This window comes from Molossus molossus, unplaced genomic scaffold (genome assembly GCF_014108415.1).
Source record: "Molossus molossus isolate mMolMol1 unplaced genomic scaffold, mMolMol1.p scaffold_m16_p_13, whole genome shotgun sequence".
NCBI lineage: Eukaryota > Metazoa > Chordata > Mammalia > Chiroptera > Molossidae > Molossus > Molossus molossus.
In genome coordinates, this window is record NW_023425348.1 from 51,475,707 (window position 1) to 51,500,564 (window position 24,858).

At 36.8% G+C, this 24,858-nt stretch overlaps 2 protein-coding genes and 1 pseudogene across 2 annotated transcripts; all 3 read right to left on the reverse strand.

Moving 5' to 3' along the window:
• Window positions 1-1,615: 1,615 nt before the first annotated feature.
• On the reverse strand, window positions 1,616-10,284 carry LOC118628610 (annotated as a pseudogene).
• Window positions 5,877-6,821, reverse strand: LOC118628097 (olfactory receptor 502-like). Its single transcript, XM_036258828.1, has one exon. The coding sequence runs from the start codon at window positions 6,819-6,821 to the stop codon at window positions 5,877-5,879; it is 945 nt and encodes a 314-aa protein (XP_036114721.1).
• A 12,204-nt stretch (window positions 10,285-22,488) lies between the features above and the next one.
• On the reverse strand, window positions 22,489-23,433 carry LOC118628356 (olfactory receptor 502-like). The gene has a single exon (XM_036259250.1). It carries the CDS (start codon window positions 23,431-23,433, stop codon window positions 22,489-22,491), a length of 945 nt encoding a protein of 314 aa, XP_036115143.1.
• Between the last annotated feature and the right edge of the window lie 1,425 nt (window positions 23,434-24,858).

Sequence of the window (24,858 nt, forward strand, 5' to 3'; positions counted from 1 at the left end):
AAAATGTCCTCGGGGTGAGGATAAAAAAAGAAAAAAAATGTAACCAATTTCTGTCCTGGCCCATGTGGCTCATTTGGTTGAAGTAGCGTCCAATGCCCTAAGGCAATGGTTCTCAACCTTCCTAATGCCATGACTCTTTAATACAGTTCTTCATGTTGTATGTGGGCTTATCTGCATGTGGGCAGACCCGCCTGGAGATGGATAGGGGAGTGGTGTCTCGGTTCCTAAGACCATCGGCAATATGTGTTTTGCGATGGTCTTAGGTGACCCCTGTGAACAGGTCTTTTGACCCCCCAAAGAGGTCGTGACCCACAGGTTGAGAACCACTGCTAAGGTGTGGCATGTTTGATTCCTGGTCAGTACACATGCCCAGGTTAGGAGTTCAATTTCCAGCTAGGGTGTGTGGGGGAGGAAACTGTTCGATTTTTCTCACATTGATGTTTTTCTCTCTCTCTTCCCCCCCCTTCTCTATCTCTCTTCCTCTCTCTACGATCAATATTTTTTAAAATAAAACTGCCCAGCTGATGTAGCTAAGTGGTTGAGCTTCGACCCAAGCACCAAGAGGTCACCGGTTCTATTCCTGGTCAGGGCAAATGCCTGATTATGAGCTAAATCCACAGTGGGGGGGGGGGGGCATGCAGGAGGTGGCCAGTCGATGTTATCTCTCATCAATGTTTCTATCTCTCTCTTCCTATTCCTTCCTCTCTCTCTAAATTCAATAAAGAATAAAAAATAAATAACAATAAACTACATCCTATTTATGGATATAAATTTAGTAAACTGCTACTTCACTGAATTCATTTATTAATTCTAATAACTTATTTGTAAATTCTTTAGGGTACTTTACATATAGTTTTATGTCATCTGCAAATAATGACTATTTTACTTTTTTCATTCCAGTTCAGATGACTTTTATTTATTTTTCTTGTCTGATTGTTGTGGCTGGGACTTTCAATACTGTGTTGAATAAAATGGTGAAAATGGAAATTCTTCTCTTGTTCCTGAAACTAAATTAAAAACTTTCAGTTTTTCACTGTTGAGTATAATATTACCTGGGTGTTTGTCATATATGCCCTTTATTATGTTAAGGAATATTCTCTCTACCCCTACTTTGTTGAGAGTTCTAAACTTGAATGTTGGATTTGGTCAAATGCTTTTTCTACATTTATTGATGTAATTTTTATTTTGTTTATGTAATGTATTACATTAATTGATTTGTGGATATTGAATCAACCTTGCATCCCAGGTATAAATCCTATTTTATCATGGCATATGATCATTTTAATATATTGCTGAATTTGGTTTGCAGATATTTCATTGAGTATTTTTGCATCTATGTACATTGAGGATATTGACCTATATATACATTTCTTACTTTCCATTTTTTTGGTAATGGTTTTTTCTGGTTTGGGTATGAGAGTAATGCTAACCTCATAAAATGAGTTTGGGAGTCATCCATCCTCTTCAGTTTTTTGTAATAGTTTGAAAAAGATAGTTACTAATTTTTCCTTGAATAGTTGGTAAATTTTACCTGTGAAGCCATCTGGTTCAAGACTTTTGTTTCCTGGGAGTTTTTAAATTGCTGATTTGATTTTGTTAGTAGTTGTTGGTCTGTTCAGACTATTTTTCTACTAGATTCAGCCTTGGATGATTGCATGTTTCTAGAATTTTATCCATTTCTTCCACATTATCCAGTTTGTTAGGATAAGATTGTTCATATGTGTGTTTTGCTTTTTTAATACATGTAATCTTTGCATTTCCATGTTGTCAGTTTTCACTCCTCTTTCATTTCTGATTTTATTTATTTGTGTTCCCTTTTTTTTACTACTCTTGCTAAAGTTTTATCAGTTTTATTTATCACGAAAAGTAGCTCTTGGCTTCATTGATTTTTGTTTTTGGACTCAATTTTTTTTGTTATTATTACTCTGATCTTTATTATTTCCTACTTTCTACTCAATTTGGGCTTTGTTTATTGTTCTTTCTCTAGTTCCTTTACATGGAAGTTTAGTTTGTTTAAATGAGTTTTTCTTCTTTTTTGAGGTAGACTAATATTGCTATAAATTTCCCTCTTAGAATTGATTTGGCTGTGTCCCATAGAATTTTCGGTCATTGTAGATTCATTTCCATTTGTCTCAAGGTATTTTTTTATTTCTTTCTTAACCTCATTGTTAACCCACTCATTGTTTAGTGACATGTTATTTAGCCTAAATATTGATCTATGTTTTTCAGATTCCTTCTTGTAAATAATTTCTAGTTTCACATCATTGTAAATGGAGACGGTACATGATATGATTTCAATCTTAAATTTCTTGAAACTTGTCTTATGGACTAACTTGTGGTCTCTCATAGAAAATATACCATGTGCATTGGAAAAGAACGTATATACTGCAGCTTTGGGCTGAAGTGTTCTAAAAATACCTATACTTATGTGGACTAATGTGTAATTTAAGACCATTGTTTTTTATTGATATTTTGTCTGGATAATATACCATTTGGTGCTAGTGATGTTTAACACTCCTACTCTGAGTGTATAACTGTGGATCTCTTTCTTTATGTCTATCAATACTTGCTTTATATATTTAGGTAAATATAGAGTTCATAAATGTTTACAAGAATTATTTCCTTTTATTAGAATTTTCACTTTATGATTATAAAATATTCTTCTTTGTCCTTTGTTATATCCTTTGTTTTAAAGTCTATTTTGTCTGATAAGAGAATTGGTACACCAGCTTTATTTTTTCATATCCATTTGCAGGAAATATCTTTTTTCATCCCTTTAAGTCTCTGTGTCCTTTGATCTGAAGTGGGTCTCTTATAGGTAGCATTTATATGGGTCTTGTTTTATACTCAAAGTGCCCCTTAGTTTGGCTCTTGACAGACTATATACTTAGAATAAGGCTAAGTATTAAGAAGATATTTGTGACTTTGAGCTTTTTCTTAACCTTTATGTACCTAATTTACATCCTCTATAAAATACAGTTAAAAAAATAACTTCAGTCCGTGCCAGATTTGCTCAGTGATTAGAGTGTTGGCCCACAGACCAATGAATTGCAGGTTTAATTCCAGTCAAGGGCACGTACCTCGGTTGCAGTTAGTACCTTGCCCTGGTTGGGTAGTGCAGGAGGCAGCCAGTTAATGTGTCTCTCTTACATGGATGTTTCTCTCTCTCCTTTCTTACCAATCTGTGTGATTATAAATTGGAAAATGTCCTTGGGTGAGAATTAAAAAATAAAAAAATAACTTTATAGGTGTATTCTGATAATTAATTGATTTAAAACTTGTAGATCTCTCTAAAAGCAGTACCTGGAATGTAGTAAATAATTTTATATTGTTACCTTTAATTGCTAATACTCTTAATACTGCTTCTACTATACTTACTAATGTTTGACTTCTAGATTTTACAACTCTCTAATCATGTATAATGTATCAGAAAGATGTTATTTAACAAAGGCTGTTTACAGAATTTTAATAAGTATTCTGGGATTCCAGTTGCCAGTCTGAGTTAATCAGTGTGTAGCCAAGGGCATAATGGTGGTGAGCATAGTTTGTATAATGGCCTGTCACTATTATAGCAAGATCTGACACAAACACTCCATCACTTGAATCAGAATGAAACATTCAACAGATCAGTGGCCACGATTCAAAGCCAGCAGAACCAGTGGTTCATGACACAGCAAAAGCTTCATTCATTCATCCATCCATTCATTTATTAATTGTTTCATTTATTTCAGCTAAGCATTGGTGCTGCTATGTTGCAGAAACTGTGTGAAAATAGATGCATGGGGAGAGAGGAAAGGCAGTGTAGCTGTTAATATGAAGCGTTCAACATTGTGAAGAAAACAAATACTGAGTGTTCAACTACAAGTGCACTGGGAATTCTGAAGAAAATATGCAGGGTTCTACAGAAGAACTACAGGTGTACTTAATTTGGTCTGGAACCTCAAGAAGACGTTCCAGAGAATAGAAAACAACATATAGGTTGGTACCTATAGAATCATTAATCATTACCAAGGCAAGAAGAAAAATGCATTTCAGGCGAATCTACTGAGTATGAGATGGTTCTGATGTGGTGAAGAACATGGACACTTTTAAGTATTGAAAGAAAACCAATAATTTATTCCTAGATTTCGTGTGTTTAGAGAGCAAAGGAAGAATGGTGAGAGTCAAAAAGAAGCATGGGCCACGTTCAAGATGTTGTAGGTCGTGTCCAGAATTGTTGCCCTTATTTCAACATCTTTGAGGGATATTAACAATGGAACTAATTTATTAAGATTTATGGTTATGATTGATGTATGCAGAATGATGGGAAAACAATAAGAGCATGAAATAAAAACTCGTTAGGGTTGTTTTAGTATTCTCTAGAGAAACAAAACTAATTAGAGAGATAGATTGGGAGAGAGAGAGAGACATTTTAAAGAATTGGCTTAGACAGTTGTAGAATTGCAGTCCCAAAATGCAAAGACAATCCTGCAGAATAAAAATTCCAGTAAGAATTGATTCACAGTGTAAGACAAGCAGGAAACAGCATGTGTCCTTTTCAGGGGCCTTGAGTTTTTTTCTTTTGTTTTGTTTTTGATTATTCCAATTGATTGAATGAGGGGCCCCCACATTCTGAAGATTAGTTTCCCTTATTCAAAGTCTATTAATTTAAATGTCAGTCACATCATTAAAATACCTGCTCAGCAAAATCTACAGAGGTGTTTGACCAAATAACTGGTAACCAGAGCCCAGCCAACTGCACACATAAAACTAGCTATCACCTAAGTACTATTGTGAAATAAATATATGAGGTGGTAGTTCAGAATAGAAGTGCTAACCATAAAAATGAAGAGAAATTGTGAATAAATATTGGGCTCAGAATGTACAAGACTTTGTCATCTAATGTACATATGTGGAGGGATGAATAGAATTACTCTCAGGTTTCTAAATCGGTAAATTGAATAGTGGTGCCTTTTACTGGGATATGAAACATTGGAAGAAAGGGTGCGGAAAGAGATAATTACACAGTTTTAGACAGTACATGCGGTGTATTCAATAGGCAAAAATGTTTTTTATTTAAAACACTGCGTAAAAGACAAGGAAAGAGAAATAAATGTGGTAGTTGTCAATATTAGAGGTAAACAAAGGTTCAAAGGGGAAACACAATCAAGTTCCCTCAAGCTCCCTGAAAACAAACAAGTCTGATCATAAACAACTCATTCCAAGAGTTTTTCTCACAGTCCCTGAGGAGATCAGGATCCCACAGACAAGTCACTGTTTTTAGATGATAGAAGAATTCACAGGTTAGTCAGGGGCATCTCATCCTGTTCTTTAATGGGGTCCCCAATAACTAGGCTGGAGCCAGAGTTCAGGAACGCAGTTCAGAATGCATGAGTCCACAGAGCCCATTCCCAGCTCATAACCTTCCTCCAAGAACAATGTCTTCATTAATTTTACTGACTGCTTCCACTTGGTACTTTCTACTCAGGATGTATTCAATCATAACAGTAATTATCACACTTAGTTTACAATAAGTTGCTGTTGAAAGTTGACACAGTCTTAAAGGTTTCGAGGTACAATAACCTTAACTTATGAGAGGAAACAACTTTTGAAAATTGAAAAGAATATTTAAGGGGAGTTTAAGCTTATTAAGTATTTTTTATGTTAAGCAATTTGTGTTTCTAATTATACATTTAGGCTAATTTTAGTAGAGGGAACTGACTGTGGGCCTCAGATATTTTTGATATCAGAAAATCCACCCCCTATCTTCACAAAAAAAGCTCCACATTGACTAATTATGTATAGATGAATATATTTTGACTACAGACACTCAACTTCCTTCTGTTATTATAGTCATGGTATACTGTCATATCAAATTTGATACAATAATGGCCTCACTAATAAAATAGTCTTTGGCGAAGCACTCTCTTCAGAGCCCCCTTAATCTCATTGTTCCGGAGGCTGTAGATGATGGGGTTCAGCATGGGAATCACCACTGTGTAGAACACAGACACCACCTTGTTCTGGTCAGTTGAGAAGCTGGACTTGGGCATCACATATATGAACGTGACGGTCCCACAGAACAGGGTGACTGCTGTCAGGTGCGCTGAGCAGGTGGAGAAGGCTTTACGGCGCCCCTCGTTGGAAGGCATCTTCAGGATGGTGGTGAGGATGTAGATGTAGGAGACACCTATGACTAACACTGTGAACACAATGACAGAACCGGCTGTGAACGAGGGGACAACTGCAGGGATACTGATATCAGAACAGGAGAGTTCAAGTAGAGGGGCAAAATCACAGAAAAAATGATTGACTCGATTTGGCCCACAGAAGAATATAAAGTAGAAGCAAATAGTAAAAGAGCAAGCGTTGAGGAAACCACCCATGTAAGCCAGTACGAGCAACTGGACACAGACTTGTGTGGACATTTCGGCCGAATAAAGCAGTGGGTTGCGGATTGCCACAAGGCGATCATATGCCATGACAGCCAGAAGGAAGCACTCCACTGCCCCAAAAAACCCTGCCGAACCAAGCTGGATGGCACATCCAAGGTAAGAGATTGTATTTCTCTCCACCAGGAAGTTTCCAAGCATATTGGGTGTGACAGAAGTTGAAAGGCCTATGTCTGCAGAAGCCAAGTGGCTCAGAAAAAAATACATAGGATGATGGAGCTGAGAAGAGACTCTGATCAGAATGATGGTGCTGAGGTTGCCAGCTATGGTCACCACGTAGATACAGAGGGCGATCATGAAGAGGATGACTCGAAGGATTGGGTCATCTGTTAAGCCCAGTAAAATGAAGCTTCGCACTGCTGTGTGGTTCCCATCCACCAGGGAATCCATGAGATAACGTAGCTGCTACCAAAACGAACCTGTGATGAAGCATTACAATAACGAAGTTGTGAATGCAATGGTTTATTTTCATTAATACACATAGAAGTTATTATAAACAAACTAATTATTCAAGCTAGGTTTGGACTTTTTTGTAGAGTACAGAGTTATGTGCAATGAATCGTGTATATTTTTTAAATTGTTGTTGTTTTCAGGGGTGGGGGCAGGTTGTTGAAGTTGGTTTATGTTCCTGGCCCTTCCTGTTCATCTCGGTGGAAAGGACAGCACATTCTCAGGCCCTGACTAAGGCGGAAATGAGAGTCCAGAAAACGGCTCCCATTATGGGAGGACGAGAACTTGGGGGAACAGCAGCGAAGGGAAAGGGAAGGGGCCAGCAGCATGGAGCCCTTTCTCCCTAGGAGGACGGGGAAAGGACGGAATCAGTGTTCCTGGAAAGACTCCATGACTTTGTGAAATCAAAGCTTAGACAACGGTGCTAACGTGGAAACGGGGTTCGAGCATGCTCTGTGCTAGGCTCCAACAGGAGTATTTCATCTTTCACAGTGAAGGATGTTCACTGCTGCCCTTCCCCCAGGCCACTCACTACAAATCTCATCTTTAGCCCCTCTGTCTTAAGCCTGTTTATAAAATGTTCTTAGGAGAAACACTAGAGACCCTGCTTCAAATAATGCAGATCTTTTTCTCTTTATAACATCAATTTATAAAATGTATTTAAAGTGGCTTTAAGTCTAAACATTAAAAACATAAGACTTATGAGAAGAGCAAATAGAAATAGTCAGTACAACACAAAAGAAATGTATAAATATAGGATTATATAATGAAGACATGAGTAGTAACTAACACTTTCTGAAAGTTAACTAAATAATAAGCACAGTGTGAAAGTTTAAATATATATAGGATGTTCCAAAAAATGTATACAAAGAACAGTGGAATTATAAGACCAGTGTTTATTAAAATATAATAGAATCTACAGATACCCAGTATACATTTTGAAGGAACCATGTAGTTCTCTATTTATTTTCATAAAATAATATTGAAGTCTGATGTTTGCTGTTGAGGAAACTGATTTGACATTGTTAAGTAACTTACCAAGTTTTCATAGCAAGTGGTGGAATCACAGCTGTGAATCTCAGGCAGTTTGAATCCAGTCCATTTCTTTTGTAACTACATATAGATGAAATTAAATCATACATGGTGAAGGTGAGTCTCAGAAATGTGTGGATAACAAATTACCATTTTTACAGCTAATATAGAAGAGATGCATAGTTAATTGCAAAGTTTACAGTTTCTATCAGTAAAGCAAGACATTTTTTAAAAGGAGTATTTTACAGTTTTTTAAGTAGAACAAAGAAGAAATAGAAATTTCAAATTGAGATTATGAACAATGAATTCTATTGTAAATTTATTATGTATATTTAGCATTTATAATTAAAATATTATTATATCAAGTAGTTTGAAATATCAGCCTAATACGTATAAATTTACTTAATCAAATAATTTCCTAATATAACAATGTTTTATAATGAGAGCAGTACAGAATGAAATAAATTTAGTTTAAACATAATATGCAGCTGAATAAAGTTATAGGCTAAAATGTTCAGCAGTTAGCCGGAGACCAGGTCGAACCTCATCTCCAAGTTTTCTGGCTCTATCTTCTTAACTTGATCAAAAGTATCTGGTTGTCTGTAAGCTAAAGCATTCAGAACAATAAACAAAGGAAGACTTCAGATATTCACAAACAGAAAGTTCCCAGAGCATCTCAAAGCTAGTGGATTTATTAGCATTATAGTTGACTGCCAAGTTCAGATAGTGTGAAAGACCATGTGAATTTCTGATCTTAAGGGTAGATAAGTGAGGAATCCTGGCACCCTGAATTATACTTTTTATACCCACTAAATAGACTGTAGAAACTTATGTTAATTTAGCTAAGGTTACCTGCCAGCTGATTGATAGGTTACATCTGCCTTATTTTTCCACTCTGTCTTGTGAGTGCAATTTTAGAGAATACATGGAAATCATACATTACTCACAAAAGTCAACATCTCACCTCTTGATATAAGAATTCAGTCATCTTACAGCAATCAATTAAAATCATTGTTGTTATATAGTAGCCATGCCACCTATTATTATTGTTTGCCTTTGGGATAACTCTCTGAAGATTCTAGAGATTCAAATGTGAATTCAAAAGCACCAGGGATCATTATCACATTCTCAAGTGAGTATTGAGCAGTTCACTTCACACAAACACACTACTTTTTAAGGGATCTGTCAATTTTGAACTAATCATTTCTTCTGAATTTTGGTGCACTTTCAGTTGATATTTATTGGGAATATAAATAATAAATTGTCTCGTAGCTAATATTGGTTCTAAGTGTACTTTGATATTTCAGGCTACGTAATATTAAACTTCACCTACAATATAGTAGCTTTAGTTTAATTCATTTGACAAGTGTATATTTTATAAGTGTTTTATCGTGATATGTGTAAGATACTCCTTTAGATGCCTTCGGGTGGAATGCCGTGTATGGTCGATTTTTAAACGACACAGTTGTTTAAAACATGTATATGTTTTTCCTAGCAAAGAGTATAAGATGTATTTCATTAAAGTTGAAGATAGAGAACTGATAAATAAAAAGAGTTCTGATGACTTGCAATATTGCATTGTGAGAAAGAGATTTTGTTATTTCTTTTATGTCTGTTCTCATTTGTTACTCTTTGAAAACCTCATTTTTGACTGGATCCAGAGGTCGAGCCTTCAGAGAGGACAGCCTATGTCTCCTGGCAATCTGTGCCTGATATTTTTTTTTTGCCCTCCTTCATTCTCTTAGCCAAAAGTTTAGCATATTCTGGGTCTTTTAACTTAATTTTTTTAGTATGTTGTTTCTTTAGAGGAATACACCGAACTTTGTGTTGCAGGAGACCTGGAGTAGTAACAAGACACTGAATCTCGGGTGCTCTGGTCCTAGTTTCTTACCTTCTTTGTTTAGGGGCTTTCTCACAACATATTGGCAGGCATCATCTTCTTTAGAGATTGAAAAGTCTTCAGATTCTGCTAGCATTCGGGGGCCCCAACTGATGAGGCACAGTAATATTAGTGAGACCAGGAATATCTGTCTCCTCACCCCTTTTTTTTACAATGACCAAGTTGAGAACATAGAGATTGGCATCCACAATGCAACCCTGAACAGACTTGTGCTTCCTCTCCCCAATCCTCCTTGGTCTATAACAGGAATGCCCCTTATTCAGTAGCAGGAGGACACAGCCATGGGACAAAACACCCTGCTTCATGGGGAAACCTTGTTTGTCATTCCCACCAGTGATTTGAACCTCAGAACCCTTCCATTCTTCACCCAGAGCGTTAGCAGCACCTTCTATGGCCATACACGCATCGTTCATCATTCACTTCGATGAATTTCTGGCAGCCAGTGGCTGGGAAAGAGATGTTCAGCTTCATCCTGAAGCAGCTGACCACCTCCTTGGGCATTTCCTTTCTTGTCCTTTTATGTTCTCAAAGGCTATGTTTTTGGTTCTAAAGAAGAGGTCAGAGCAGAACAGTGTTCTAAGGTAAGATAGATGTTGCTCATTAAGAGGGCAAGAAATAGAAGTGTGGGATCTGCAGGAATGAAACCATTTAAATGGTATGCAGAGCCCTGGCCGGTTTGGTTCAGTGGTTAGAGCGTCGGCCTGCGGTCCTGAGAGACCCGGGTTCGGTTCCCGCTAAGGGCGCGTACCTCGGTTGCAGTTTGTCCCCGGCCCTAGTCGGTCGTGCGGGTGGCAGCCACTCGATGTGTCCCTTTCACATCAATGTTTCTCTCTCTCTCTCTGTTCCTCTCTCTCCCTCCCACTCTACCTGAACAAAAAATGGAAAAATGTCCTCGGGTGAGGATAAATAAATAAATAAATAAATAAATAAATAAATAAATAAAAATGGTATGCAGAGTATTGTTTACTGTTTAACACAGTTGACGTTAATGACAAAAGTGAGGAGTAGAGTTTCTTCCTTGAAAAGTGAGTATTGGGATACCATTTTTTCACAGAGAGGTGTTCCCCACTCTCCCCACCTCCATTATCAGATAATAAATGAAAGGTTTAATTGGGGAAAAAGTCTAGAGCAAGGAGCTTAGAACCTTAGGTACATCTCTCTGCAGAACTCCTTAGGCAGTCTGTACCATACAGTTCTCTTGCTGTATTGTGTAAGTGTTAACTTAGTTTCTGTTGTTTTCTCTTTGGCTTACATTTTCTAAATTAACCTTTAAGCAACAAGGTGAGTGTTTATATTGCATGATGTGCATTTATCCTATTCCACAAAATTTCCAGTACTGTACAAGATTAACAAAACAATGTCTGTGGTATCCTCCTCTCTTGCTTTTATAAATGCGATCTTAGCACCTTAGACTACAGCAAAGACCTTCCAAGTGTTCTCACTCACTTGCCTTCTTGGACTATTTCAGTATCCTAAGACTTCTTTGTCATTTTAATTTTATCTTTGACAAGTCACTGTCATTGACCTGTTATATTCTACAGTGATACCTCGGTTCTAGAACATAATTCGTTCCAGGAGGACGGTCGAGAACCGAATTGTTCGAGAACCGAAGCAATGAAACCAATAGGAAAGCGTGACTCCACAAAGCGTGACTCTCTCTCTGCACTCACACTGATGACGCAAGCAAGGCGCGCTGGGCCCAATGAACGCCATTCGGCTCAACTCGACTCATCTCGGAAGTTCGAGTTCCAAATATTTGTTCGGATTCCGAGACAAAAGTTTCTCGAATCTCCATTTGGTCGAAAACCGAGGCGTTCGAGAACCGAGGTATCACTGTAATTTCCAGAAAAACTATGTCCCCATATTAGATTATTGCAAATAATTTCATCTAAAACCAATGTAGCATTCTGCCTCCCTTCCTGGACAAATGATACCTACCCCCACCCCCAAACACACACATTTTAAAAAAAATACATTTTGGGACAAAGAAAAACATTAGAACAATTCTTATAAGGTATTTTGTTAATGTGACAGACTTAAGTAATTCTTAAAATTATTGCCCTTGACTCATTGCATGGGGAGGAACAGGACAATACAAAGAGTTTAATCATGCTAAATAAGTGTATGTTTTTTTAATTTGTAGAATCATCTAAACACCAATCATTTATATATAAATGCTGCATTTTTATTTTTTAATTTTTGTTTGTACATAAGGTAAAAGAGCAATCAAGCACCTTTGAGGGACCCAGCTTTAGTATTTCATCAGCCATTTCAAACATAATTATAAAAATAAATCCTTCACCAGCCTGGTGTGGCTCAGTGGACTGAGCATCCTCCCACAGTCTGAGAGGTCTTGGTTCCATTCCAGGTCAGAGCACATGCCCGGGTTGCTGGCTCACTCTCCATTAGGGGGCGTGCAGGAGACAGCCAATTGATGTTTTGTGTCACATCAATGTTTCTATCACTCTCCCCCATCCTTTCTCTCTAAAAATTAAAAAAAAACACATTTTTTTCAATGGTTCCCATTCAAGTGGTATAGATAAAGGCTAGTTCTCATGTTGTTTTAATATTTAAAAAATTTAATGTTTGATCTTTTTTTGTTAATTAATTAATTTATTTTTGTTACAAATGTTTCTCCTTTTTCTCCCACTGATTTTCCCCTCTCCCTTCCTCCCCACCCTGTCCCCAGCTTTGTTGTTCATGTCCATTATTCATGCATAAATGCACATAAGTTCTGTGGTTTATCTCTCCCCCACCACCTCCTCTTCTGGGGATTGTCAGTCTGTACCCCCACTCCACATCTCTGGGACTACCCCATTCCTCACACTGTTATGTTCATTATATTCCACAAATAAGTGAGATCATATGATACTTGTCTTTCTCAGTATGGCTTGTTTCGCTTAGGATAATGCTTTCCAGGTCCCTCGATGTCATCTCAAAGTATAAGAGATCTTTCTTTCTTACAGCTACATAGTACTCCATTGTGTATATGTACCACAACATTTTATCCATTCATCTACTGATGGACACTTGGGCTGTTTCCAGATCTTAGCTATTGTTAATAGTGCTGCTATGAACATGAGGGTACATATATTATTTTTTTTAAGAGGTGATTTGCTATTTTATTATTTTTTACTTTTGTTACACATGATTCTCCTTTTTTACCCCATTGGCACCCTCCTCTCCATCCCCCCCCCAACACTGTCCCCGGCTTTGTTGTCCATGTCCATCGATTATGTGTGCATGCATATAAGTCCTGTGGTTTATCTCTTCCATCCCCCCACCACCCCCTCTTCTGAGGGTTCTCAGTCTGTACCCTACTTCCATGTTTCTGGGTCTACCCTATTCCTCAGACTATTATATTCATTATATTCCACAAATAAGTGATCATGTAGTATTTGTCTTTCTCTGCTTGGCTTGTTTCACTTAGGATAATACTTTCTAGGTCCCTCCATGTCGTCTCAAAGGATAAGAGATCTTTCTTTCTTACAGCTGCGTAGTACTCCATTGTGTATATGTACCACTGCTTTTTTATCCATTCATCTACTGATGGACACTTGGGCTGCTTCCAGATCTTAGCTACTGTAAATAGTACTGCTATGAACATGGGGGTATATATATTCTTTCTGATTGGTGTTTCAGGCTTCTTAGGGTATACTCCTAGAAGTGGGATCACTGGGTCTAATGGAAGTTCAATTTTTAATTTTTTGAGGTAACACCATATTGTTTTCCATAGTGACTGCACCAGTCTGCATTCCCAAGAGCAGTGCACTAGAGTCCCCTTTTCTCCACACCCTCGCCAACACTTGTTGTTTGATGGCGGCCATTCTGACAGGTGTGAGGTGATACCTCATTGTTGCTTTAATTTGCATCTCTCTGATGATTAGTGATGATGAGCATTTCTTCATATGTCTCTTAGCCATTTGTATGTCCTGTTTGGAGAGGTGTCTATTTAGTCCCTCTGCCCATTTTTTAATTGGGTTCTTTGTCTTCCTTTTGTTGAGTTGTATGAGCACTCTATAAATATTAGAAATTAACCCCTTATCTATACATCACTGGCAATGAGGCTCTCCCATACAGTGGGTTGCCTTTTTATTTTGATGATTGTATCTTTTCCTGTGTGAAGCTTTTGAGTTTGATGTGGTCCCATGTGTTCATATTGTCCTTTGTTTCTGTTGCCTTAGGTGATGTACCAGTGAAAATTCTGCTGCGTATGATGTCTGAAATTTTGTTACCTACAGTTTTTCTAGAATTTTTATGGATTCATGAGTCATATTTAAGTCTTTTATCCATTTTGAATTTATTTTTGTGCATGGTGTAAGTTTATGGTCTATTTTCACTTTTTTGCATGTAGCTGTCCAATTTTCCCAACACCATTATTAAAGAGGCTGTCTTTACTCTTTACTGCTCTTGCCACCTTTTTCAAATATTAATTGAGCAAATTGCCTTGGGTCCTTTTCTGGGTTCTCTTTCTGTTCCACTGGTCTATATGCCTGTTCTTGTGCCAGTACCAGGCTGTTTTGATTACAGTCGCTTTGTAGTATAACCTGAAATCTGGTAATGTGATCCCTCCAACTTTGTTTTTCCTTTTCAAGATTGCTGTGGCTATTCGGGGTCTTTTTTGGTTCCATATGAACTTTTGTAGTGTTTGTTCTAGTTCTGTGAAGTATGTTATTGCTATTTTGATGGGGATTGCATTGAATCTATAGATTGCTTTGGCTAATATAGACATTTTAATGATGTTAATTCTTCCAATCCATGAACAGGGTATGTGCTTCCACTTTTTTATATCTTCCTCTATTTCTTTTTTCAATGGCCTGTAGTTTTCTGTGAATAGCTCCTTTATTTCTTTGGTTAACTTTATTCCTACGTATCTTAATTTTTTTTGCCATGATGATAAATGGGATTTTTTTTTAGGTTCTCTTTCTGTGAGTTCATCATTGGTCTATAAGAATACCATCGATTTCTTGACATTAATTTTGTATCCTGCTACTTTGCCAAATTCATTTATTAAGTCCAGTAAATTTTTGATGAAGTCTTTGGGGTTTTCTATGTATAATATCATGTCATCTGCAAAGAATGACAGTTTCATTTCCTCCTTTCCAATTTAGATCCCTTTTATTTTTTCTTCCTGTCTGTTTGCTGTGGCTAACTTCCAGTACCATGTTAAATACAAGTGGTGAAAGTGGGCAACCTTGTCTTGTTCCTGTTCTTAAGGGAAATGCTTTTATTGTTTGCCCATTGAGTATGATGTTGGCTGTAGATCTTTCATATATGACGAGATATGATCCCTCTATTCCCAGAACGCTGAGCATTGTTATCAGAAATGGGTACTGGATTTTGTCAAATGCTTTTTCAACGTCTATTGATATGATCATATGATTTTTATTTTTAATTTTGTTTATTTGTTGTATCACTTTTATTGATTTGTGAATATTGTACCTTCCTTGCATCCCTGGGATGAATCCCACTTGACCATGGTGAATAATTTTTTTTTTATGTATTGCTGGATTTGATTTGCTAGTATTTTGTTCAGGATTTTGGCATCTATGTTCATCAGTGATATTGGTCTGTTGTTTTCTTTCTTTGTAGTGTCTTTTTCTGGTTTTGGAATTAGGGTTATTCTGGCCTCGTAAAACAAGTTGGAATGCTTCCTTCTTCTTGAAATTTTTAAACTAGTTCAAGGAGAATGGGTCTTAGTTCATCTTTGAATGTTCGGTAAAATTGCCCGGTGAAGCTGTCCGGGCCTGGGATTTTGTTTGCTGGGAGAGTCTTGATTACATCTCAATTTCTTTTATTGTTATTGGTTTGTTCAAGTTTTCTATCTCTTCCCGGTCTAGTTTTGGGAGCCTATATGTTTCTAGAAATGTGTCCATTTCACTTAGATTGTCGAATTTGTTGCAGTATAATTGTTGATAATATTTGTTCACAATCCTTTGTATTTCTGTAGGGTCAGTTATTATTTCTCCACTTTCATTTCTGATTTTGTGTATTTGGATTCTCTTTGTTTCTTGGTGAGTCTAGCTAAGGGTCCATCAATCTTGTTTATCTTTGCAAAGAACCAACTCTTTGTTTCATTGATCCTTTGAATTGTATTTTTGTCTCCATGTCATTTATTTCTGCTCTGATCTTTACTATTACCTTTCTTCTACTTGCTCTAAGGTTTTCTTTTTGTTTGCTTTGTAGTTCTTTAAGTTGTGAGGTTAGATAGTCTATTAGAAATTTTTCTTGCTTCTTGAGGTAGGCCTGTAGTGCTATGAACTTCCCTCTCAGAACTGCTTTTGCTGCATCCCATAGATTTTGTGTTGTTGTGTGTTCATTTTCATTGGTTTCCAGGAAGTTTTTAATTTCTTCCTTGAGCTTCATGGTAACCCATTCATTGTTCAATAACATGCTATTTAGCCTCCATGTTTTCAAATGTCTTTGCATGTTCTTGTTGCAATTCATTTCTAGTTGCATGCCATTGTGATCTGAGAAGATGCTTGATATGGTTTCAGTCTTCTTGAACTTGTAGTGTCCTACTTTATGCCCTAACATGTGGTCTATCTCTGAGAATATGTCATGTGCACTTGGGAAGAATGTGAATTCTGCAGTTTTGGGGTATAATTCTTCGTAGATATCTATTAATCCATTTGATCTTGCACTTCATTTAGAGTCTGTGTTTTCTTGTTAATTTTCTGTTTAGAAGATCTATCCAGTCATGTCAGGGGTGTATTGAAGTCCCCTATTATGATTGTATTGCTGTTGATTTCTCCTTTGAAGTTCTCCAAAAGATTTTTAATATATGTTGGTGCTTTTATATTGGGTGCATATATGTTTACCAAGGTTATATCTTTCTGTTGGAGAAATCCTTTCAATATTATGTAGTGGCCTTCTTTGTCTCTAGTTATGGCCTTCATTTTGAAATCTATTTTATTAGATATGAGTATTGCTACCCCAGCTTTTTTTTTCTTTCTGTTTGCTTCAAAGATTTTTTTTCATCCCTTCACTTTCAACCTATGTGAGTCTTTTGTTGTGAGGTGGGTCTCTTGTAAACAACATATATGTGAGTCTTGCTTTCTTGTCCAGTCAGCTATATGTCTTTTTATCAGAGCATTCAAACCATTCACATTTAAGGTGATAATTAATATGTACTTATTTATTGCCATTTTTGTTTAGTGTGGTTCTATATTTCTTTCTATTTCTTCTACTAATTACACCAGTCCTTATAGCATATCTTGCAGTACTGGTTTGGTGTTAATATATTCTCTTAACCTTTTTTTGTCTGGAAAACTCTTTATTTGACCTTCTATTTTGAATGATAGCCTTGCTGGTTAGAGCAGTCTTGGATTTAGATCCTTGTTTTTCATGACCTTGAATACTTCATGCCACTCCCTTCTGGCCTGTAGTGGTTCTTGTGAAAAGTCAGCTGAGAGCCTTGTGGCGTTTCCTTTGTAGGTTACCTGTTGCTTATCTCTTGCTGCTTTTAAAATTCTCTCTTTGTCTTTAATTTTTGGCATTTTGATTACTATGTGTCTTGGTGTGGGCCTGTTTGGGTTCTTCTTACTTGGGGCTCTCTGTGCTTCTTGAACATGAATGCCTTCTTTGTTCACCAAGTTAGGAAAGTTTTCTGTCACTATTTCTTCAAATATATTCTCTAACCCTTGCTCATTTTCTTCCACTTTGGGGACTCCTATGATGCAAATATTATTACATTTCCAGTTGTCCCACAGTTTTCCTAAGCTATCTTTCTGTTTTTGAATTGTTTTTTCCTTTTGTTTTTCTGATTGGTTGATTTTTTCTACCCTGTCTTCTAATTCACTGATCCGGTCCTCAGCTTCCTCTACTCTGCTGGTTAGTCCTTCCAATGTGTTCTTAATTTTTGCTATGTCATTCTTCATTTCCACTTGGTTGGTTTTCATTGTTTCTATATCTTTACTCATGGTGCTGATGTCCTTACTTATGCTGTTGAGGTTCCTCAAGATCATGGCTCTGAATTCTACCTTGATAATTTGCTTAGCTTCATTTCATTGATCTCATCTTCAATAGAGTTCTCTTGTTCTTTCATTTGGAATTTGTTTCTTTGTTTCACCATTTTGGCTATCTCAGTAGGTTTTGTAGCCAGCCAAATTTTTCTTGTGGGTGTTGATGTTCTGCTATTTGTGGCTCCCTGTACTGGGTTTGGATGAGCAAGGGAGGACCCACGTTAATCACCACTGTCAAGTCTTACTTTTCTGGGTAGATTTGCCAGTCCAGGAAAGGTTCACTTATCACTTCTCTTTCATTTCTGATTTTATTTATTTGGGTTCTTTCTTTTTTTTTTTTTTTTACTACTCTGGCTAAAGGTTTATTTAATATGAAAAGTAGCTCTTGGCTTCATTGATTTTTGTTTTTGGACTCAATTTTTTTTACTATTATTACTCTGATCTTTATTATTTCCTACTTTCTACTCAATTTGGGCTTTATTTATTGTTGTTTCTCTAGTTCTTTACATGTAAGTTTAGTTTGTTTATATGAGTTTTTCTTCTTTCTTGATGTGGACCTGCATTACTATGAATTTCCCTCTTAGAATTGTTTTGGCTGTGTCCCATAGAATTTTCAATTATTGTAGGTTCATTTTCATTTCTCTCAAGGTATTTTTTTTATTTCTTTCTTAACCTCATTGTTAACCCACTCATTGTTTAGTGACATGTTATTTAGCCTACATATTTATCTATGTTTCTCAGATTCCTTCTTAAAAGTAATTTCTAGTTTCATACCATTGTAAATGAAGAAGGTACATGATACGGTTTCAATCTTAAATTTCTTGAAACTTGTTTTGTGGATTAACTTGTGGTATGTCCTATAAAATATAGTATATACATGGTATATACATGTATACAGTATATACATGGAAAAAAATGTATATACTGAAGCTTTGGGCCAAAGTGTTCTAAAATACCTATATTTATGTGGACTACTGTGTAATTTAAGACCATTGTTTCCTTGTTGATTTTTTGTCTGGATTATATACCGTTTGGTGCCAGTGATGTTTAACACTCCTATTCTGACTATATAACTGTTGATCTCTTTCTTTATGTCTATGAATACTTGCTTTATATATTTAGGTAAATATATGGTTCATAAATATTTACAAGAATTATTTCCTTTTATTAGAATTTTCACCTTATGATTATAAAATATTCTTCTTTGTCTTTTGTTATAGCCTTCATTTTAAAGTCTATTTTGTCTGATAAGAGAATTGGTACACCAGCTTATTTTTTCATATCCATTTGCAGGAAATATCTTTTTTCATCCCTTTAAGTCTCTGTGTCCTTTGATCTGAAGTGGGTCTCTTATAGGTAGCATTTATATGGGTCTTGTTTTATACTCAAAGTGCCCCTTAGTTTGGCTCTTGACAGACTATATACTTAGAATAAGGCTAAGTATTAAGAAGATATTTGTGTCTTTGAGCTTTTTCTTAACCTTTATGTACCTAATTTACATCCTCTATAAAATACAGTTAAAAAAATAACTTCAGTCCGTGCCGGTTTTGCTCAGTGATTAGAGTGTTGGCCCACAGACCAATGAATTGCAGGTTTAATTCCAGTCAAGGGCACGTACTTCGGTTGCAGTTAGTACCTTGCCCTGGTTGGGTAGTGCAGGAGGCAGCCAGTTGATGTGTCTCTCTTACATCGATGTTTCTCTCTCTCCTTTCTTACCAATCTATGTGATTATAAATTGGAAAATGTTCTTGGGTGAGAATTAAAAAATAAAAAAATAACTTTATAGGTATATTCTGATAATTAATTGACTTAACACTTGTAGATCTCTCTAAAAGCAGGACCTGGAATGTAGCAAATAATTTTATATTGTTACCTTTAATTGCTAATACTCTTAATACTTCTTCTACTATACTTACTAATGTTTGACTTCTAGAATTTTCAACTCTCTAATCATGTATAATGTATCAGAAAGATATTATTTAACAAAGGCTGTTTACAGAATTTTAATAAGTATTCTGGGATTCCAGTTGCCAGTCTGAGTTAATCAGTGGGTAGCCAAGGGCATAATGGTGGTGAGCATAGTTTGTATAATGGCCTGTCACTATTATAGCAAGATCTGACACAAACACTCCATCACTTGAATCACAATGAAACATTCAACAGATCAGTGGCCACGATTCAAAGCCAGCAGAACCAGCGGTTCATGACACAGCAAAAGCTTCATTCATTCATCCATCCATTTATTTATTAATTGTTTCATTTATTTCAACTAAGCATTTGTGCTGCTATGTTGCAGAAACTGTGTGAAAATAGATGCATGGGGAGAGAGGAAAGGCAGTGTAGCTGTTTATATGAAGCTTTCAATATTGTGAAGAAAACAAATACTGAGTGTTCAACTACAAGTGCACTGGGTATTCTGAAGAAAATACGCAGGATTCTACAGAAGAACAACGGGTGTACTTAATTTGTTCTGGAAACTCAAGAAGATGTTCCAGGAAATAGAAAATACATTTAGGTTGGTACCTGTAGCATCATTAATCATTACCCAGGCAAGAAGAATAATGCATTTCAGAACAATCAACTGAGTATGAGATGGTCCTGATGTGGTGAAGAACATGGACCCATTTAAGTATTGAAAGAAAACCAATAATTGATTCCTAGATTTTGTGTATTTAGAGAACAAAGTAAGAATGTTGAGAGTCAAAAAGAAACATGCGCTATGTTCAAGACACTGTAGACCGTGTTCAGAATTGTTACCCTTATTCCAACATCTTTGGGGGATATTAACAAAGGAACTAATTTATTTACATTTATGCTTATGATTGATATATGGAGAATGATGGGAAAACAATAACAGCATGAAAAATAAAACTAGCTAGGGTTGTTTTAGTATTCTCTAGAGAAACAAAACTAATTAGAGAGATAGATTGATAGAGAGACTGACATTATAAGGAATTGGCTTAGGCAGTTGTAGAATTGCATTCCCAAAATCCAAAGGCAATCATGCAGAATAGAAATTCCAGTAAGAATTGATGTCACAGTGTTTAATTGTAAGACAACAGGAAACAGCACGTGTTCTTTTCAGGGACTTTGATTTTTTTTTCTTTTGTTTTGTTTTTTATTATTCCAATTGATTGAATGAGGGTCACCCACATTCTGGAGGTTAGTTTCCTTTATTCAAAGTCTATTGATTTAAATGTCAGTCACATCTTTAAAGTACCTGCTCAGCAAAATCTACACAGGTATTTGACCAAACAACTGGTAACCAGAGCCTAGCCAACTTCACACATAAAACTAGCTATTGCATGAGTACTATTGTGAAATAAATATATGAGGTAGTAGTTCAGAATAGAAGTGCTAACCATAAAAATGAAGAGAAATCATGAATAAATATTGGGCTCAGAATGTACAAGACTTTGTCATCTAATGTAGGTATGTGGAGTGGATGAAAGAAAGTACTCTCAGGTTCTGAATCAATAAATTGATTGAATAATGGTGTCTTTTATTGGGATATGAAACATTGGAAGAAAGGATGTTGGGGGTAGAAAGAGATAATTACATAGTTTTAGACAGTACATGCTGTGGATTCAATAGACAAAAATATTTTTTATTTAAAACACTGAGTAAAAGACAGGGTAAGAGAAATAAATGTGGTAGTTGTCAATATTAGAGGTAAACAAAGGTTCAAAGGGGAAACACAATCGCGTTCCCCCAAGCTTCCTGAACAGAAACGAGTCTAATGATGAACAACTCATTCCAAGAGTTTTTCTCACAGTCCCTGAGGAGATCAGGATCTCACAGACAAGTCACTGTTTTTACCTGATAGAAGAATTCACAGGTTAGTCAGGGGCATCTCATCCTGTTCTTTAATGGGGTCCCCAATAACTAGGCTGGAGCCAGAGTTCAGGAACACAGTTCAGAATGCGTGAGTCCACAGAGCCCATTGCCACCTGATAATCTTCCTCCAAGGACAATGTCTTCAGTAATTTTACTGACTGCTTACACTTGGTAATTTCTACTCAGAATGTATTCAATCATAATACTAATTATCACACATACTTTAGGATAAGTTGCTGTTGAAAGTCAACAGTCTTGCCCTGGCCAGTTTGGCTCAGCGGTTAGAGCGTCAGCCTGCGGTCCGGAGAGACCCGGGTTCGGTTCCCGCTAAGGGCACGTACTTCGGTTGCAGTTTGTCCCCGGCCCTGGTTGGTCGTGCGGGTGGCAGCCACTCGATGTGTCCCTTCACGTCGATGTTTCTCACTCTCTCTCCCTTCCTCTGTCTCCCTCCCACTCTATCTGTACAAAAAATGGAAAAAATATCCTCGGGTGAGGATTAAAAAAAAAAAAAAAAAAAAAAAAGAAAGTCAACAGTCTTAAAGGTTTGGAGGTACAATAACCTTAACTTATGAGAGAAAACAACTTTTGAAAATTGAATAATATTTAAGGGGATTTTAAGCATATTAAGTATTTTTTTATGTTAAGCAATTTGTGTTTCTAATTATACATTTAGGCTTATTTTATTAGAGGAAACTGACTGTGGGCCTCAGATAGTATTTGATACAAGAAAATCCACCACTTATCTTCATAAAAAAAGCTCCACGTTGGCTAATTACATATGGATGAATATATCTTGACCACAGACACTCAACTTCCTTCTGTTATTATAGTCATGGTATACTGTCATATCAAATTCAATAAAATAACGGCTTCACTAAGAAAATAGTCTTTGGCGAAGCACTCTCTTCAGAGCCCCCTTAATCTCATTGTTCCGGAGGCTGTAGATGATGGGGTTCAGCATGGGAATCACCACTGTGTAGAACACAGACACCACCTTGTTCTGGTCAGTTGAGTAGCTGGACTTGGGCATCACGTATATGAACATAACGGTCCCACAGAACAGGGTGACTGCTGTGAGGTGCGCTGAGCAGGTGGAGAAGGCTTTACGGCGCCCCTCGTTAGAAGGCATCTTCAGGATGGTAATGAGGATGTAGATGTAGGAGACAACTATGACTGACACTGTGAACACAATGACGGAACCGGTTGTGAACGAGGGGACAACTGCAGGGATACTGATATCAGAACAGGAGAGTTCAAGTAGAGGGGCAAAATCACAGAAAAAATGATTGACTCGATTTGGCCCACAGAAGAATATAAAATAGAAGCAAATAGTAAAAGAGCAAGCGTTGAGGAAACCACCCATGTAAGCCAGTACGAGCAACTGGACACAGACTTGTGTGGACATTTCGGCCGAATAAAGCAGTGGGCTGCGGATTGCCACAAGGCGATCATATGCCATGACAGCCAGAAGGAAGCACTCCACTGTCCCAAAAAACCCTGCCGAACCAAGCTGGATGGCACATCCAAGGTAAGAGATTGTATTTCTCTCCACCAGGAAGTTTCCAAGCATATTGGGTGTGACAGAAGTTGAAAGGCCTATGTCTGCAGAAGCCAAGTGACTCAGAAAAAAATACATAGGATGATGGAGCTGAGAAGAGACTCTGATCAGAATGATGGTGCTGAGGTTGCCAGCTATGGTCACCACGTAGATACAGAGGGCGATCATGAAGAGGATGACTCGAAGGATTGGGTCATCAGTTAAGCCCAGTAAAATGAAGTCTCGCACTGCTGTGTGGTTCCCATCCACCAGGGAATCCATGAGATAACGTAGCTGCTACTAAAACGAACCTGTGATGAAGCATTACAATAATGAAGTTGTGAATGCAATGGTTTATTTTCATTAATACACATAGAAGTTATTAAAAACAAACTATTCAAGATAGGTTTGGACTCTTTTTGTAGAGTACAGAGCTATGTGCAATGAATCTTGTATATTTTTTAAATTGTTGTTGTTTTCAGGGGTGGGGGGCAGGTTGTTGAAGTTGGTTTATGTTCCTGGCCCTTCCTATTCATCTCGGTGGAAAGGACAGCACATTCTCAGGCCCTGACTAAGGCGGAAATGAGAGTCCAGACAACAGCTCCCATTATGGGGGACGGGAATGTGGGGGAACAGCAGCGAAGGGAAAGGGAAGGGGCCAGCAGCATGGAACCCTCCCTCCCTAGGAGGACGGGGAAAGGACGGAATCAGTGTTCCTGGAAAGACTCCATGACTTCGTGAAATCAAAGCTTAGACAACGGTGCTAACATGGAAACGGGTTTCAAGCATGCTCTGTGCTAGGCTCCAACAGGAGTATTTCATCCCTCACAGTGAAGGATGTTCACTGCTGCCCTTCCCCCAGGCCACTCACTACAAATCTCATCTTTAGCCCCTCTGTCTTAAGCCTGTTTATAAAATTGTTTTCAGGAGAAACACTAGAGACCCTGCTTCAAATAATGCAGATCTTTTTCTCTTTATAACATCAATTTATAAAATGTATTTAAAGTGGCTTTAAGTCTAAACATTAAAAACGTAAGATTTATGAGAATAGCAAATGAGGATGGTTAGTGCAACGAAAATAATGTATAATATGGGATGATATAATGAAGTTTACTAAATGGTAAGTACAATGTGAAAGTTTAAATATATATAGGGTGTTCCAAAAAATGTATATACAAGAACAGTGGAATTATAAAACTAGTGTTTATTAAAATACATTTTATTTTCAAAATGTAATAGAATCTACAGACACCCTTTATACATTTTGGGGGATACCATGTAGTTCTCTATTTATTTTCATGAAATAATATTGAAGACTGATGTTTGCCAATGAAGATACTGATTTGACATTGTTAAGTAACTTACCAAGTTTACATAGAAAATGGTAGAATCATAGTTGTTAATCTCAGGCAGTTTGAATCTAGTCTATTGCTTTTGTAACTAAACTATAGCTAAAATTAAATAATATATGGTGAACTTGAGTCTCTCAGAAATGTGTGGGTAACAAATTACCCTTTTTACAGCTAATATATAAAGAGAGGTACATAGTTAATCAGTTTACAGTTTCCATCAGTAGAACAAGATCATTTTTTAAAAGGTGAATTTTATAATTTTTTAAGTGAGACAAAGAAGAAATCAAATTTCAAATTGAGACTATGAATGAAGACTCCTGTTGTAAATATATTATGTGTATCTAACATTTACAAT

What these genes read in the sequence shown, in the direction of transcription:
- LOC118628097 (XM_036258828.1), bottom strand. Translation starts at nt 6,821, where the DNA reads ATGGATTCCCTGGTGGATGGGAACCACACAGCAGTGCGAAGCTTCATT.
- LOC118628356 (XM_036259250.1), bottom strand. Translation starts at nt 23,433, where the DNA reads ATGGATTCCCTGGTGGATGGGAACCACACAGCAGTGCGAGACTTCATT.